This window comes from Cinclus cinclus, chromosome 8, assembly GCF_963662255.1.
Source record: "Cinclus cinclus chromosome 8, bCinCin1.1, whole genome shotgun sequence".
Lineage (NCBI taxonomy): Eukaryota > Metazoa > Chordata > Aves > Passeriformes > Cinclidae > Cinclus > Cinclus cinclus.
The window spans coordinates 11,773,885-11,792,178 of NC_085053.1; the positions used below are offsets into that span (position 1 = coordinate 11,773,885).

Sequence of the window (18,294 nt, forward strand, 5' to 3'; positions counted from 1 at the left end):
GCAGCGGTCCCGGCGGCCTCGACAGGGCTCGGAGAGGAAGGAAGGGTCGTGTTCACCTCCGAACGTGCCCCTCGAGCCTTTCTGGGGCTGGGAGCGGCCGTTCCCGGCGCGGGCCGTGTGCGCGGAGCTGCGGGAGTGACTGCGGCTGCCGCAGGACAGAGCCCGCGCTCGAGTACGGGAGTCGTGCTTCTTGAAAGAAATCAAATAACAATAAAAACCAACCACCCTTAATTATATTCTGAAATACTAAGGTGCTTTGAATATTCAAACATAAAAATACTTTGAAAATACTCTGAAATACTTTACATGTTTTAACTGGTTCTGGTTTCAAAAGACAGGCTCTGCTTTTTGTCTGGAGCTTTAAAACGTTTTCTTTCTGTACCACCCAGCATACTTCCATAGCGTAGCTGCTGGGCTGAGTATTGTGTTCACCCATTCTCGCCGATGTGGTGGGAAAAGGCTTTGCTCACTGAGCCTTTTATGTTAGTTCATCCTATTAAAGCGCCTTGCTTTGTTGTCCTCTGAACCCTCTTTAATGCCTCTGCATTTTTCAGCAAGTTTAGTGAAAAGAAAAACTTCACCCTGTATCATTAAAGAGTCCTGACTAGAGCCACATTCACCGATGAGATATTTCAAGTTGAAAGATTCACTGTTCCTTCATTACCACCTTAGCTGTGCAGAAAAGTTGTCTCCCTCACACCTATGCTACTTATTAGAAAAATAAAACTTAAATAATTTTGCTTTGGAAATGGACAGTCTCTGAGATGAAGGTTAATCTGAAATATTTCCTTAAACACCATCTGCAATATGACATAAAAACAGAGAGCTTATAAAATGCAAAATGTATTGAATTTTTGAGAACAGAAGGAAAAAAAAAGTTGTTACCATTTTTGGAATAGAGTTGTAGGCTGCTTTGAAGTAATGTCTCTGTGCCAACATAGAGGATTTGTTCAAAAGGTGCATGGATCATATAACCATGATTAGAGAGAGAAATACACACTAGCTGTAAGCAATTTCTTATCTTGTGCCTAAACTAGCAGCAGAAGTGGGAGTTGTGATGGAAATAAAAAACATGTAAGAGTGCCTGGTGTCTGGGAAATGGCTCATACAGATTCCTTGTGCAGCCGGCATCCAAGTGGTCCCCAGATTAGCAGAAATCGTTAGACCATAGTTGTGTCTTGGCTGAAAGCAAGAAAGATAACCATGCAGGCTGTGGTGAGTTGTTTTTCAGTGCTTCATCAGAATGTGTGTGTTTTCCAGCTAACATCTTCATCCTTCTTCAAAACATGAGGATAGGGTTGCACATGTTGGTAGATTTTTTTTCTTCCACCTTAGAGTAACTGATACAGCAGCATCCAGCTCATCAAAGCACAAGGAAATACTGCAAGCAGCTCGGTAATAATTGACCTGGCAGACTCTCCCCCTTATCCAAAACGACACAGATACCAGCTCTTTGAATAGTACCACAAAATTCAAAGTATTCATTTGTAAACATCTCTGTGTGTCTATTATACATATCTCTGTGTGGGAGGGTTCATGAGACCTTGCCCAGACTTTGCTGAGGAAAGAATTACAGATCTAAGGATAGAGTTCACAAGTGAAAATTCTCAAAATCCTTAGCTTTGAGTCTGCATAATCACAGAGGATTCCTTAATTTCAAGTACAAAATATCACAGTGTAGTCCAACTCCCTCTCCCAGCAATCCCAAATTATCCCTGAAACCTGTTCTCCCATATACTCTCGATCACAATCTTGTGCCAAGTACAATTTTTACATCATGAAAATTGTTATTGCACATCCTGTATAACCATATAAATTCTACTTCTATTGCTTAAAGTAATTCTCACCCTCACCTCCACATTATTCAGCTCTGGTTGCTCAGTATGGGCAAGAATCTGAGACAGTATTCCAGCAATTCACAGCACTATCCTGCAAAGTCAAGAAGTCTTAGCTTATACCAAGTGGTTTTGTGTTTAAGAGAGCAAACTACCTTTAACAGACAGCTCAGGTCAGGACCTGTTAAGTGTCAGCTGTGGTTCACACCAGTTTTTTCACAGGTCGTGAAACAGTTTTCATCCATGATTTCACAAAGCCTGGCAGATAACTTTAACCCAGTATGTACTTGGTGATTTCCCTCTAGCCTGCGTTTTCCAAATGCCCATTTGTTTTCAAAGCCATGCATTTGGCATTTTAATCCCACTTTTAGCTGAGTAGAGTGATTCTGAATAAACACGGCAATTGCTACAGACCTATCTTAATATTTAATCAGGTTTGGGTCACACACATTTCTGACAAGCTGTTTTTATGTACAGTCATTGTACCATGCACCTAAAAATGGGTCTTCTCCAAGCAATCATTCGGAAAAGCTCAAAATAAATATTGGCCTTTGTATCAGGTTTCCATTATGTGGCTGCTACCCCAGGCTCAGTGGAAGGTTCACAGAGGGTTGACAGAGTTTTGTGCACTCTGCTTTATTAGGACTTTTCCAAGCTGGAGCATTCCTGGGTGTGGCTGATGGGATTTCCTGCTTTTTTGTCTTGTGAAGGTAGCACGGAAACTCCAAGTGCAAGGAAACACTTCCCGCTCTGCTGCCCTGTGGGGATTTTCAGCAGAGTAAGGGATGCGGCAGCACAGGGCAAGCTTGGGGAGCTCCCATAGTGTTCATTGTATGCACAAGTACCTGTTGCTGATGCTTTGACACAAGTTTTCAAACTTGTGACACAGAAGGATTGAGTCATCCCGGTGCTGATGGTCCTTACAACTGTCATTCTCTTCAGTGCATCAAATAAGTCTACACTAATTATCCAAACTTAAAAAAAAAATCAAACCAAAGCAAACCAAACCAACCAACCAACGCCCCCCCTCCCCCGCCAAACACACCCAAATAATCTTTTGGATAATATACTAATTTATATTGGCTGCTTGGGTTTCAGATCTCTCTAGGCACTTCGTATTTCAGCAGATAACTTGTACAAGTTACTGTGCCACATGCTATTATAGCTCGTGTGTGCAGAGTGGATTTAATTGCTGCTAATTACCATGGAAAATCCTCTGTGTGGAATAATAGTTGAAGGGAGATTTCATGATCCTGTGCAATTCTTGCTGACTGTGTGAAAAGAAATAAGGTTCTATCAGAATAAACCAGATGATAGCTAATGAGTAAACTCCATCTGTAAATAGAAAGATTGGATTAGAAAAGCTTGTGAAAGCAAATTATAGGAATTTAATTTAGGGGAAATTTGTTTGGGGTTATTCAGGTAGATTTTGCTTGTTTCTTTGTTTCTCAAATCTTGACACATGATTTCTATTGAATTAGTCTAATTTTCAAAAGATAAAGCCCAACTAATCATATGGGGAATTATTGAAATACAATAGATGTTTTCCTGGCAAACTGCAGAACCTTGGGGAATTTCCAGCATTTCAGAGTTGAGCAGGTTATATGGCTGTAGTTTGCATACCCATGTTTTTGAATGCTTTGTCAGTTTGACCCTTTTCACAACATCTGATAATGCCTCTACCCATAAAAAATGCAATCAGTATTGAGATCTTCTGGGCCAGATTAGGAATAAAGAAATATTACAGTTGGGCAATCCCTGTATTTCTTAGGTGACAGGATAAGGTAAGGATGGGTAACAATATTTATAACAGTATTTTTACACATTTCTGTTTCCCTAGTTTTAGTCCTGGCAGCCTGTGGTGTACAGGATGCCCAAGGTTAGTTCCTGCTGAGTGGTCCATGGGGCATTCCAGCTGCAGCTCCTCTCTTGCTCAATACGCACCTGGCTTTCACACAGGAATACCTGGGCAGGGAGCTGCCTGGGAAGTAACAGACAGATTTTATGATAATTTTCTACCCTGTTCTATTCCTTGCACTGGAAGAACAGCCAGAAAAAAGAATAAACATCAAAGGAGCAGGTTGCTTTGAATAATTCAGGCTATTCTATTTCACGTAGACGTTCGGTATAATGCACCTTTTCAGTTCTCAGTTCATTTTCTTTGCCTGTTTGTCACGTGGCCATCACCAGGACAAAGCTGCACATCATTTCCATGCACACAGAAGGCAGGCCAGGGCTTGGAAGGGTGCTTTCTACACTGCAGCCTCAAAACTGCGCAGTAGCTCTGGCTTCACCTGCCGGTGTATGGGAATGCATGGCCATGGCTGAGGAGCTGCAATGTTCTCCCCAGGAGCAGGACAAAATGGCCTTTTCATTTCTTTCACAGCAGGAACCCTTACTGTAGTTAATGTTATTGTTTTATTACAAGTTATTATTGCCTGTCTGAATCTTGTCTACTTGCATGTGGAGTGTCTATGGAGGAAGCAGATTTCAGTCGCCATGACCGGGAGTGTAGGAAATGCTTCCCATGGCCCAGTGCCACACTCTGGGATGTGCACATCTTTTATTGCATGAATTACGTAGGGCTTTGAGTTCCCTCCCAGAACTGAGCTGCCATCACACAGTCACTTCCATAGGGGAAACTCATTTTCAACAAAGGCCCACAGTGCTTAGATGAGATAAGCAAGGGATACAGAAACACCAGGAGAGGGAATGGAAGTGACTCACCTGTGGGCTATCAGGTCCCACTTACAGAAATGGGGTGATAGTCACAGGGGGTCAGTGGCATTGTGCTGTGATGACACAGCTCAGCCCTTATCACAGGATCTCAGATGCATGGGACAAGCAACCTTAATGCCTGTAAGGCCCCAGGAGCAGAAGGGCTCCAGTCCCTCAGATAAAAACACCTCTGCAAATTCAGATGTCCCCGTTCTTTGCCTCATCACCATACATTGCCTTTATTTTACTCACTCGTAGCACAAGGATTTAGCACTTGTACTTCCATGGTTTATACATTATTGGTGCTCTACACAGAAGTGACTTTGTCCCTGGGACAAAGCAGTGCTTTCCCTCATGACTGTCAGAGCCCAGGGTGAACCATCCCTGACCAAACGAAGGCCTGAGCCAAGGGCCACTTTATCTTGTGCACAAATACAGATTTGACGCTTTTTCCAGCCTTGTTCAGGTCACTAATTAAAAGGCTAGGAAGTGAGCACACATGAAATCATTCCTTCCATACAGGCAGACAGATGGAGAGAAATTCCAGCCCGTTTCCACTCTTTTGTCTTCAGGGCATTTTTGGAATTTCCTTCAGGAAGTGAGGTTATGACCCAGAGCTTTCCTCAGTGAGTGGGCTCTCATTTCCCACAGTAAACCCTGCACAGCGATGACATACAGCATGAGAAGGTGAGGTTTATCTTCACTCTCCAACTGCATCCTGTATGAGCTCCATGGAACTTAAAAGTAATTCTGAGAGGGAATGGCCACCAGAAAGGAAATGGAAGTCAAATCTTTGGAAGAAGTAACGCAGTATCCATTCAACTACAGTGCCACAGTCTTCGCTGGCAGACCCAACGAAGCTGCAGCACTCGCACAGCTGAGGACATCATTCTGTGTTTCATAAACTTCCTTGATGTTTGCAATAAGCTAAGAATTGAACTTATGAATTATATTGGGGATGCAAGTGAATTACTCCACTTTTCTACTCTAGGCAGTCATGGTAAAACTGGCAGCCATCTGGTTTTCCTTCTGTTTGCACTTCATTGGCTGTCAGAGAAGGATTGCTATTGTAGAGATTCTTCTAGCGGCATTTCAGCCACACAGCACATGCTGACAAAAAAGTTATAGTTTAAAATTCATTTTGTATTTTATGTGATCCTGTGACATTACGTCCCCACAGAATGGAGACAGTAAATGCCAGCATGTACTAAAATCAAGGAATTCTTTCACTGACATCTGTGGAAACCACACCTGGCATGAAACCAGCACAACAGTACAAAACTGCTAGTAATTTGATAATAGAATCATTTAAAAAATCAGTTTATTAATGTTTAGAAGTCAATAAAGCTATGTGCAAATTGAACAATAAAAGTCAGAAACATTTTAAATACTATTTTTTAAACCAGAAAAAAAACCCCATCAGTTTAATTGCACTGGAAATTTTACTACAACAGCAATGCATTTTCTTTACAAAATACCAGTCCTAGGAGTGCTGATGACTGCAGGTAAGTCAACTGTTCTCAGGATCCCAGATATACCACATTTGTTATAGTAATACTCTAGGCACATGAAGACTCCTGTATCTTATTTACATTGTACACATTCAACCCCATTAGCACAGGTTAGAAAAACAGAGAAGTAAAAATGATGCTGTAAAACAAATACATTCAATTTAACGACAGGTACTTCTTCCATGATAAAGTACAGACATCTTTGCTGAAATTATAAACATTAATAAAATGTGCCAAAATGTATTGCATTTTGTTATGGAAGTGCATTTATCTATAGTCATTTCACTTCAACTTTCTTTTTTATTTTTTTTCTAAAACCCAACGTACTCTTTTCTGATTTTCCAACTGATTCTCACTTTTGGAAAGACTGTGATCTTGACACAGAAATACCCCTTCAGTTTTTAGCTCTTCTTACTTACGCAAAAATCCCACAGTTGTCAATATTTTTTATTATTTTGTAGACTTTCAAGTCATCTTGAAGAGAAATGATGTTTAGTTCTTCCTTGCATTTTTCATGATAATGCAGTTTATTTAATGCTATAGGATAAAAAGGCAATCAAAATATGGGGCCAAACGCCGTTCTGAAGCTACTCCATTAAATCTGATGCAGCCAATGGAATTGTACAGGCAAAAGTTAAGTGCAGAATCTAGCTCATGGTCTTCAAATGTAATATGGACTGACAGCAAAAATTCACAGCTATGACCTTGCTAAGTAAAACCCCAAGAGCTTTGGACTCTGCAAATAAAACCTTACGACCTAACTAAAAGCTCTGCAAAATTATGCCAATTATGGTTGTATGTGGTCTAAGTTATATTTTTGTGATCTCTTTCCATGTTATGTGCTAAACAAACACACTTCTTACCAATGATACCAGAGCCACCACTAAATTCAGTACAGAAAGATCTTTGTGTCAGTGGTTTGCTGTGAAGAGAAAAAACTTCACATTCTTCTCACAGGGAAAAAAAAAAAAAAAGATTCATTCTCCCTTTCTCTCCTCCCCCTCTCTCTTTCTCTCACACACACCAGGCATCATTTCACCAAGGCATCAGTCTTTCAGAGTTACTAAGGAGATTTCAGGATATGAATGCGCCTGACAATCCTGAGCTGCCTCAGTGCAGAGACAAAACATGCTCCAGGGAGAAAGATTTTCAAGCCAGAACAGTCTGTCCCATTTCTTGAACTCCAGCCTCGCAAATGCACCGTTTGCCTCATTAGAACTAATGCTACTTGCTCACTCAGCCCAACACTGCTGCTGTGAGCAGGAGGCGTCCCAGCTCCCTGATTTCAGAGGAAGACTCTGAAATACAACCCCATGGTTACTCCTAAGAAGATGAGGTAACATTGCCCGAAGACATGATAGTTTCAGGATGGTCACCGTCCTCCTTCTGTGGGTGCGAGGAGTTGTCAGACTTACTCCGGCTGAACTCCATCCCCCCAATGATTGGCCGTTTGAATTTGGTCCCAGAATCTGCTGGGGGACATTTGCAGCAGCACAAAATCTTGATGAAAGCCCTCCGCATCTCTTTGTTTGTCAAGGTGTAGATGATAGGGTTTGTGGCTGAATTGAGCACGGCCAGTACTAAGAAATATTCTGCTTTATAGAGGATTGGGCAGGCCTTCACTTTGCACCCCACATCCAGTAAAAGCAGGATGAACAGAGGAGCCCAGCAGGCAATGAAGACACTCAGGACTATGATCACTGTCTTGAGCAAGGCTAGTGACTTTTCTGAGCTCCTAGTAGCTTTGGTAATGTTTTTCCGAAATGTCAGCCTGCGGCTCCTAGTCCTCACCATGGAGTAGATCCTGCAGTAGAGGACCACAATAGATAACAAAAGGCCAGTGAAGACGGTTGTGCAAAAGAGAATATAGTGCTTGTGGTAGAGAGGCAGCACGGTAGAGCAGTTGTACAAGAGGTTCTTGCAGTTCCAGCCCATGATAGGGAGTCCCCCGAGGATCGCGGAGATGACCCAGCACGCACTGATCAGCAAGAAGGAGCGGAAGCTGTTGCTGCCATTGTGGAGTTTCATCTTCAGCATGGTGATGTATCTCTCAATGGCAATGGCCAACAAGCTGAACACAGAAGCTGACAAAGCAACAAACATGCTGCCTTCTCTTACAAACCACTGGTTGGGGGTCAGGCTGTAGGTTTTGTGTCCAGATAGCAGGAGGTTGGCAGTGTAAGCCACACCAGCCAGCAAGTCTGAAAGAGCCAAGTTCCCAATGAAATAGTACATGGGTCTGTGAAACTTCTTGGTTTTCCAGATGGTAAGCAAGACAAAAATGTTCTCTAAGATTATAAAGCAGCAAATGATGATAAAAACCACCGACGTCACTTTAATTCCAGTGTCCACACTCTCATTTAGCTTTCCAGTGTAATTATAATGCTCTTTGATGACATAGTTGACATCAGTGTTGGTGGGGTTGCTGGTGACCTTCTGCGGGGCAGTGGTGCCGGAGCTCATGGTGCCTGGCTGGGGACGGCTTCCCCAGCAGCCACCAGACGGTGACACTGATCGCAATCCCGGTGGCTGCCCCGGAGCTCCTTGGCCCCACAGCCTGCCCGGCACTGCTGCACAGCCTCACAAACTGCAGCCCTGAGAAACAAGAGGCACAAAACCCAGACTTAAAAGAAGGAAGACCAATAGCGTAGCAAATGCTAAAGGGTTTAAGACAATCTACTGGTTTGATGCTGGTGCATCAGAGTCATAAACGTATGACATGAATCAGTTTCATTCAGCTGGTAAAATACATTTAAAAGGTAATTAGGCATATTCAATAGGTAAAGCCAATAAGACAAAAAAAGTTCTGTCAGGCAGAATTGAACAAGTTGCAGTCAGCAAGGACTGCATTACCGGACTTCTTCCAACACAAAAGATCTCAAAGCTCCATAGCAGTAAGTTCTAGTCTTTTTTCTTCAGCAGGAAATACAACAGCAGAGATTTAAAAAGGAACAGGCTTGCTTGATTAGATTTAACTCCAAATGGATGCAAGTCTGCACAAAAATTACTTGACAGGAGACCCGTATTCTCCTCCATTAATAAAGTCTGAATACACTTTGGAAGGGGGTAGTTATGCAACTTACTGATGCCATCTCAAACAGTGGTAAGTTCACTGATGTAAACATAAACAAGAGATCATCTCAGAGCTGTAAACAGGTAAGGGGCGCCCTTGCTAAATACAAGTAAGAACATGCTTTACAAAACCCACAGCAGTAAAAAGTTTAGAAAAGCAAGAAAAATATGTAATTAAGCTAGAGAGCAAGCCCATTGCATGGGTCTGAAACAAAGAATGTAAAAAAAAAAAAAAGCCCCTGCATTTAAATAACTAGTATTTCAAGTTTTTGAAATGGGCATAATTAAGGAATACACATATAGAGGAAACTCCCTTTACATATAAAGGTTTTGTAGTGGACATTTAAAAATAATTAAACCCATAATATCACGCAAGGAAAGAAGAACAGACAGATTTATTAAATTACAGCCTAAGCGGGGCAAAGCAAGAGGTGCGGCACCAGTGGGTTCGGCTCCCTGCTCTATTCCCGTGATCTAGTCCTCACCGCCCCCGGGCAAAAACTCCCATCTTCTGTCCCGCACTACTTCGGGGCTCAGACTCGCAGCACTTCTGCTGCGCGGTCCCGGTCCCGGTCCCGGTCCCGGTCCCTAGGGCGCACGGCTGCCGTCCCGCACCCCTCCGCGGCTCGCAGCCGGGCACACCGGGGGCCAGACAGGCCCCTCCCCACCCCTGCTTGTTTGGGTCGTGGCCCCGGGGGTCGCGCCGAGCGGGGACCGCAGCGCTGGGACTTCGGGCGTCCCCGAGCCTTACCTCGCTCAAGCGCGGCGCGGAGCCCACACCGGCCCCGCACATCTTGCGTGCCCGAGGAGCAACTCCGGTGGGCGGGCTGGGGGGCTCGGTGGTTTTAATGTTCCTGCAGCCGCTGCTCTCCACCCCGTTTCCGATTCGCTGACGCCTCCTTGCACGCCCAGCCCGGCTCAGCCAGCGCCTGCGGGACACCCCAGTCCGCCGCACCAGCCCTGCCCCGCCCGCCGGGGGGTGGGCAGCCGCGGGCGCTGCCGTGCGGGGCTGCCGCAGACCCCGCGGAAGGCACGGGAAGGCGACAGGAGTAGAGCTCCCCCGCGGGACCCCCTCGCCCTGCCGGCCGGGGGACGCGGGGAGGGGACACGGCGGCCGGGCTCCAGCCGTCCGTGACCCGGGAGCCGCCGCCTCCCGTCACCGAGCGCACCCGGCATTCCGGGGAAGGAGATGCTGGCACGGCCCGCCGGCTCCGAGCACGGCTCCTGCGCTTCGCGGGGTGCCGGGGACAGCTGCCCCCCCGTCTTCCTTGGCCCCCGAGTAGGTACAGACAGGCTATGGCCAAAGGCAGCATCCCCTATGCTACCTCCGTTCTCCCTCTTTGAGGACAGCCTAAGTCATGCATGCTTAAGGAAACACCTGGAAGAAGCTCTTCCATTTTCTCAGTCCACCAAGGTGTGTTTTTGCCGTGGCAGGCCCGGAGGCTGCCACCCGCACTGGCACCCGTGGCAGCAGAGTGACTCATCAGCGGCTCCCCCCGGGGAGGCAGCAGCCCCATGGGGCGAGGATGGTGCCAGGCTGAGCTCTGCGGGGCAGAAGCCAGAACTGGCCCATGGGGGATAAACTCAATTCCTGTCAAACAGCACCAAGTGTTGGTGTTTCCACGTGAGAAAAAAAACAAAACAAAACAAAAAAACAACAACAAAACCAACAACAACAAAAAAAAACCTAAAAAAAACTAAAAAAACAAAACTAACTTCTGCATGTTCAGAGGATGCTGTAAAATATGTATGTTTGAAAGTACGAAGAAAAGAGTTTTAAATGTATTTTTTTTAAGAAACAAAATTGGTAATGGCAACTACTTAACTCTGTTACCACTGTATTATATAAGGACAGACACAGAAGTGAGTTTAGGTTTTATAATTCCTTCTCCCTTCAAACCTTTAAAAGAAAAAACACCTTCAGTGTATGTGAAATGCCAGCTCTGGTGGTATTCTACCGTTGCACTTTCTGCAGAAATTTTCCTCTTCCTTCCTTGCTCTGCTCTTGTTAAGTCCAAATTGAAATGTAGAAGAGTATCACAGTAGGTCAAAGCTCAATATATTGGGTCTTTCAGTTTAAAGCATCGTGCCCATCAATTAGCAGTAGCAGTTGTTATAGGGAAGCAGCTTTCCTCTGAAAGAAACTAGGAGTATTCTACCCTCAGGAAGAGGGTCCCTCTCTTATTTATGCTAATAGTCACGCTTCAATTGCTCCACGCCTCTCCCAGAATGACTCAGATAAATTACACTGGCAAACAGACATTTACTCTTCCACCACAAAACTAGAAACTTGAAAAGATATTTAACCTCCCGAGAGCCTGGAGGAAAATGCAGCCGTTAAGTCACAACTGTCAGAAAAGGCACACAAGATAAATCACGCTTGAGGTTGACATATGTATCCCCTGCAACTGCCTGACATATCCCAGATATTTCAAGCTTTCCCCCTTATTTATCTGATATATAGAAAATACTAAATAAAAGTGCATTCACTAGGCATTTTCCTCTAGGAAATAATTCTCACATAATTTTAAGTAAGAGGAACATATTAAAGGAACATGCTTTAATTAAAGGATAGAATGACTCAGGGTTTCATTAGTCAGATGTGCAGGCTTTCATGTTCAGGCTGTTGGTTACCAACTGAGAGGATACCAGCTCAGAGATGTGACATCCAACAAATTAATTGGCAGAGGCTGTGTAAAATCACAGAACCACAGAATGGTTTGGGTTGGAATGGACCTTAAAGATCACCTAGTTCCTACTCCACTGCCATGGGCGGGGGTACATTCCATTAGGCCACATGCTCAAAGTCCCATACAACCTGGCCTTGAACACTTCAGGGATGGGCACATCCACCCTTTCTTTGGGCAACCTGCTCCAGGGCCTCCCCACCCTAACAGCAAAGAAATTCTTACCAATATCTAAACTAAGTCCACTCTCTTTCAGTTTGAAGCCATTCTCTTGTCCTGATATTACATGCTCTTGTGAAAAGTTCCTCTCCAGCTTTCCTGTACAGCTCCCTTTATATAGTGAAGCACCACAATAAAGTAACCCCAGAGGCCTTCTCTTCTCCAGACTGAACAAACCCAACTCTCAGCCTTTCCTCATAAGAGGTGCTCCAGCCCTGTGATCATTATTTGCATCTTACCTGTGGACCTGCTCTGACCATGTCTGGTTCATGTCTTTCCAGTGCTGAGGACCCCAGAGATGGATGCAGCACTGCAGGCAGGATCTCACCAGAGCAGAGCAGAGGGGCAGAATCCTCTCTCTTGATCTGCTGCCCACACTGCTTATGGTGCACCCCAGGATACAACTGGCCTTCTGGGCTGCAAGCTCACATTGCAGGGTCATGTCCAGCCTCCTATCCACCAGCACCCCCAAGTCCTTTATCTCTGCCTCTCTCAGCCTACAGTGATACAAGGAGTTGCCCCAACCCAGGTGCATCACTGGGCAAAATATGCAGGCAATTTCAGTTCCACTCCAAAAGGTATTTGTATCACAAAAAACATCATTCAACTTAGAGGACCACACACATTTACAGCCTTCTTGACATCTTGGCAGTGAGGAAACTGAAATACAGCTTCACTCTTCACAGGCTAATGGAGCCGGATCAGCTGGATTTGCACTGAAGGCCATCTAAACCCTCGGAGAAGATCAATTAACATGGCTCAACTGCACAGGTTCTACCCTGTTTACAAGGGCTGAAACACAAACACAGGACTCAGGCTGCTCCAGCCAACTCCACCAAGACTGTAGATGCTGTAAGTTTTTAGCAAGGGGGTTTACACTAGGGTTATACTCCAGCTTCATCCAGAGAACAAGCTACCAAAAGAATGAGAACTCTTTCTCAGTATCTCTCCAACTGCCTGGTCCACTAATAAAAAAGCTTGCACTTCTATTACAGAAATCCAGTGTATATAGAACTCCCTTGAGAATTGACTCTGGAATTGCCTATGGTCAGAATAAGGAGAAAGAACAATGCAATGTTATTAGTGCATTTCAGAAATAACCAGAATGCAGGTCCCAGTCAAATGCCAGCAGGAAGGCTGCACACATCAGGACACCAAACTGACACATAACAGACACCTCACCTGGCTAAACTGGTTAAAAAAAAATGTTCTGCAACATGTCTATTAGCATAAAGAGGCAGATGCATTTTTCACAGGGATCCTGATTATGTATATGCTCTTAGGTAGTTTTCAGGATGAGCAGAAACTCACGTTTTAGGGAATATCATGAAATAATACTGACTGTGTGTGACAGCCAAAGTTCTTGTGGAATTTCCAGTGAGAGCTTAGTGTGGTAGGGATTGCAGAAACCTGGCTAGTCACAGAGCAATTTGCTTGCAGGAAAATGCTTTGATCTTGTCAGAAAATAAGCTGCAAGCTTTGGGGTCCACCCAATGCCTGCATATCAAAAGACTGGTGGCCTCTGACACCACCAGACAGAACTCTCCCAGTGCAGCTGGACAACTCACAATTGCATCAGAGGAGTGTCTGAACACTATTCATCTTGAAAAGATAGTGACAATCCCTGCAAGAGAGATTAGAAAGGATTTTTCTCCAAGACATCATTCTTCTGCACTTTCAGAGTCTTTGACCATATAAGTAAAAACTACTTTTATTCATTCTGATACAACTTAGGTCACAAAGGGAGCCATTTCTCTCTGAAGTGCTGGGTCATGGCAGGAGATCTGTGAAACAATACCAAAGTGCAGGTTTGGTCACCAAGAAAATATCAAGAATGCCCTGCAGAATCCCCCAAAATTCTCATGACTAGAACAAATATGAAAGTTTGATTAATTATTCTGCTGCAATCCCTGAACAAATATTCCATACTTTGAATCATTTGTCAAGATTTACATGTATTGTAACATTCTCTTATGTGCTTTCAAGTAATTGATACTTTTCAAAATCTACGGGGAAAAACATACATCTAACTATTTTGTTCAAATGGTTTCAAATGACACCTTAAATGAAGCACATGCAGGCAGAAGAAAATTATAATGTTGTGAGATAACTCAACCCATACTGGGAGACTATACCAGAAAGTTCCAAGAGAGCAGAGAAGATGCTGAAAGTATTTCTGTATCTGTAAGAAAGCTAAAAAGAGTAAATTAAATTATTTTATTAATTTGTTATCATAAGAGTAAATAAAAACCATTTATATTGATTCTTGAGTATACTGGGTACCTAAGAGAACAATTCAGATTTATTGTTCAGTTTAAAATTAATTAATTTTTCAGTTACATCACTTTTCCAGTTTAGAACAATCTGGTTTAAAATTATTCTTTCCACAGGGAATAGGTTAATTATTTTTCTGTTGATATTCACTGTGTTCAAAATTTCCATATCTTCTTTCCTCAGATTAGAATCAAAAACCTGGTTTGGAGAAAAAAAAAGTCACAAGAACATTGCAAAGACTAAAGCACGCATATTTCTTCAGTATTAATATTCTATAACTTAGATGGTCTGGTTTTAAGTTCTTGATATTGATAACTAATATTAATTAAATGGCCTTTTTTATTTTAAAAGGCAATTGTAAAGAGTTTATCACATTCATTTTTGTAAAGTTCATTTTGTCATTCATTCTTCTTGGGCACAGTGACTGAGATCTGTTACAGTCCATCCCCGCAGAGCTCCTTTGAGCAGCACATCCCACAACTCTGGGGTCACCTACAGTGCCCTACAGTGGGATACAACTTACACATTGGGAAACACAGTGCAGATACTCAACATTTTCTTTCACCTATGTAGGTATCTTACTGGAGGCTGGAGGAAGTTAAAAAACTAGGTACAGAAAAAGTCTCCCAGCACAGCAATACAAAAATTAACACAGAAGGCTGGCTTATCTGTAACTTTTACCCAATGTACAACAGTGAGGAGTGAGCTTCAAAGCTTTGGGAGAGGTGTGGCAATGTGGAAAGAGTTAACTGCCTTGGATTCAATCAGTAGCAGCAGGAGCTACACCACCTTTACCCCCATTTTCAAAAGCATGGGTTAACCATAGAGGTGTGAATATTATGTAGTCAGCTTGGCCTAGCAGATTTGTGAACTTACCAGTATTACAGTTTATTTTCTACACATGCTGCTCAGAAAATCATGCCTTGAAGTCATGTTGGGAGTACAGGTGTGATAGAAACACTTCTGCAGCCTGATTAAAAAAATTCCTGAATATTCACTTAAAAAACCCATTTCCATTATTTTCCAATGAAACATTCTCAGGTGCCTTCATCTCCAGTAATATAAGAGATGAAAACCAGAAAGAAGTGAGAAAAACAGGAGAGAGAGCTACTCAGAGTCAGGCAGGAAGCTACTTGGCTGCACAGAAAATGGCCTCACCCTTTCCACTGACTTTTAGTTTATATTTTTCTTTTCCTTATTTGTTTTAAGAGTTTCCTTCCATTAGGAGACATGGAGCTCCAGCAAAGGCAGCTGACTACATTTAGGCAGATAGCACTGATAAAATGCATCTTATTTTAAGTAATGGTTTATCTCAACTGAAAAGGAGTGTCCCAATCAGTCACTACCATAAATGACATAATGATAGGGAAGAAAAAATGCCTTCAGTTTTCCAGTGTATTTCCTGATCCATTGGCAAGATGACGGGTTACACAGATGAAATGGATGCAATAATGTATCTTAAAAAGGATCACTATAGAAAGATGAACAATTTTTCTCTCTAGGGGAAGTCTGTTTTACAGAAATAAGAACAAGAGGATGAATTTCAACCCTGGAGAAGAATATGCATATAATTCCAAGAATTCACTTGAGGGATAAATTCTGAGTTTAAAACAAAGCAAAATCTTAAAAAATGAGCACCTCCAGGCTAACTGACCAAAGAAATAAACAACAGAAATAAACTTTCTGGTTTTGTATGTCCAGCACTTTTATACCCTTTTGGTCTTCTGTGTTCTGTGTCTCTTACCATAAATCACTCCTCCCCACTACTGCTAAATCTCATTAGTGTTCACTTGCCAGTTTCTCATTAGTTGTCTTATTTTATTGATCAGTGTTGTGAGTACTTTAGAAAGGTTCATTTAGATGTGGTGATGTGGACTTATTCTTCAGCAGCCTTTGTTTAAGAAAATTATTACTGCCAGGGTAGTGCCAATGCAGTTGTAAATAGGAGCATAAAATATGAATCTGTCGATTCTGTTTTTCCTTCTGCAACCTCACCAAAAGTAAAAAAGAACTTGCTCAATGATTCTAAATTAACAAACATGGTATAAAACTTGTGAATACCACAGTTAAAGGAAGAGGCTTCAGTGATCTATGCCAAGGCCACAGGATTTCAGGCTCTTGGGGTTTCAGACTCTTGGGCAATTATAGCAGGAAACAACAGCTATTAATGAGGCACAATGTGCAGAATGCTCATCACACCTGGGAGAAAGATAGCTTGGCTCAGCTGAGTCCCAGCACTTAAAAACTTCTATCATCTCAAATTACACCTCACTTAGTACATGGCTAAAATTAACCTTTTCTGTAGTTCTAAAGGCACTAATTGGCAGCAATGGAAATGCCAGGAAAGATTACAAAATAATAATGAAAAAAGCTCCAGCAAAGAAAAAAGTCCTGAATCAACAACAATTCACCCTGAATGTAATTAGGAAAGTATAACACTAAAATTGCAACTTGCCACAGCTAGCCCTTAAGAAGAATGCTTTCTGAGTAATACTATTTCTGATTATTCCTCTCATTAACTCACTGAACTGTTTAGATACCATGACCTAGACTGAGAAAATGGTGGCTTGCCTTCCTTGCAAAAGCAGGTGCAGACACCAAAAACATTGCAAAATCTTTTTGACAGAAGGAACACTGAAATATATTAATGAATTCAAAGCCATTCTCACAGTAGCCTAAGGTCACCTATGTGGGGCATTAGCAGGAAAATCTGGTTTAATTCCAATTAGTTCATAACAGGGAATTGATCAGTCAGAATCAAGTGCAAAAACCCCAGAAGTGTTCTAACAAGCATGGAGCTCCAGCCACTCAGTTAGTCCTAACTGACCCTGTTCTGGTAATGCTGGAGCTAGAATTTGCTAACCTACATAAAGATATGGTTCCTTTGACACATTTATGTTGGAAGCAGTATGTTGATCTGATGTCTGTTCCCTTAGAGGTGAAACTCCAACTTGTGTTTTGTAAATTCTTAGGAAGTCATCACTGCCAAAACCTGTATTTAGGGAATATCAGGCAAATGACTCACCTTGTTTTATTAATTCAGATACACTGTGAAGAAAGGAGTCCCTCAACAGCACAGTTCAATTTTTTTTTTCATATTGCTAAGGCATTGTTCTAGAAAATGACTTTTCAAAAGTAGTATTAGCTGATAGCCACTGGTAGAAAGGTTTATTTCTGGACAATCTTTCCAACTTTCACTTAGTCATTGCCACAGTTTTATGCGAAAGCTAAATAAAACCCCTAAAAACTACATTAGTTTTATAAATGAGCCTTACTGTTTGGAACTATTGAATTCCTCATCACAACAGCTGAGCCAGGTACAGAGCTGTTCTTGGACACCTAGAGTGGCATTCCCAGGTACTGGAGCCCCCCAGACTGCAGGCCATGGTTGAAACTAGAAAATAACCTTGCTCTGGAGATTGTGTGTATTTCTCAGAACACTACACTGTGCAGGTATTAGTGAACAGCATTTCATACAATATCTTGTTTTTCACAGAAATTATTCTAGAGGCACATCTAGACAATTTTTTGTGGACAGGTTTACCAGAGAAAACTAGACAATAATTCTGAGCAGCTGTTATCCAAAAGGTATATTTGTCTGGATTTTAGCCAAGCTGTACAGAAGCTCTACACTGGGAGGACAAACAATGCAGGCTAGAATATGTGACTGCTGTAAGTCACTTCTTGATAAAAAGCTAAGGAGCTTTGTTTCACAATATGACTAAAGCAGAACAGCACTGGGAAAACTGCCTCAGGAAGTCCACACACAATATAAATCATAATCAGATTTTCCATACCTTTCTAGACACAGGAACTCCTAAAATATCAAACCAATGTGACTACAAGTTGAATACTAAGCAAATAGATTCTGCAGGCATATTTCTCAAAACAGATCTGTGAGCTACATATATCCATATTCATCTCCCTATAGAGATACCTATTTTATAAGAAAATCTGAGGAACAGTATAGTCTCTTTA

General features: G+C 42.5%; 1 protein-coding gene across 1 annotated transcript; it reads right to left on the bottom strand.

The window, feature by feature from the left end:
* Positions 1-5,949: 5,949 nt before the first annotated feature.
* On the bottom strand, positions 5,950-8,660 carry S1PR1 (sphingosine-1-phosphate receptor 1). The gene has a single exon (XM_062497562.1). The coding sequence runs from the start codon at positions 8,525-8,527 to the stop codon at positions 7,388-7,390; it is 1,140 nt and encodes a 379-aa protein (XP_062353546.1). The 5' UTR covers positions 8,528-8,660; the 3' UTR covers positions 5,950-7,387.
* Positions 8,661-18,294: the final 9,634 nt, after the last annotated feature.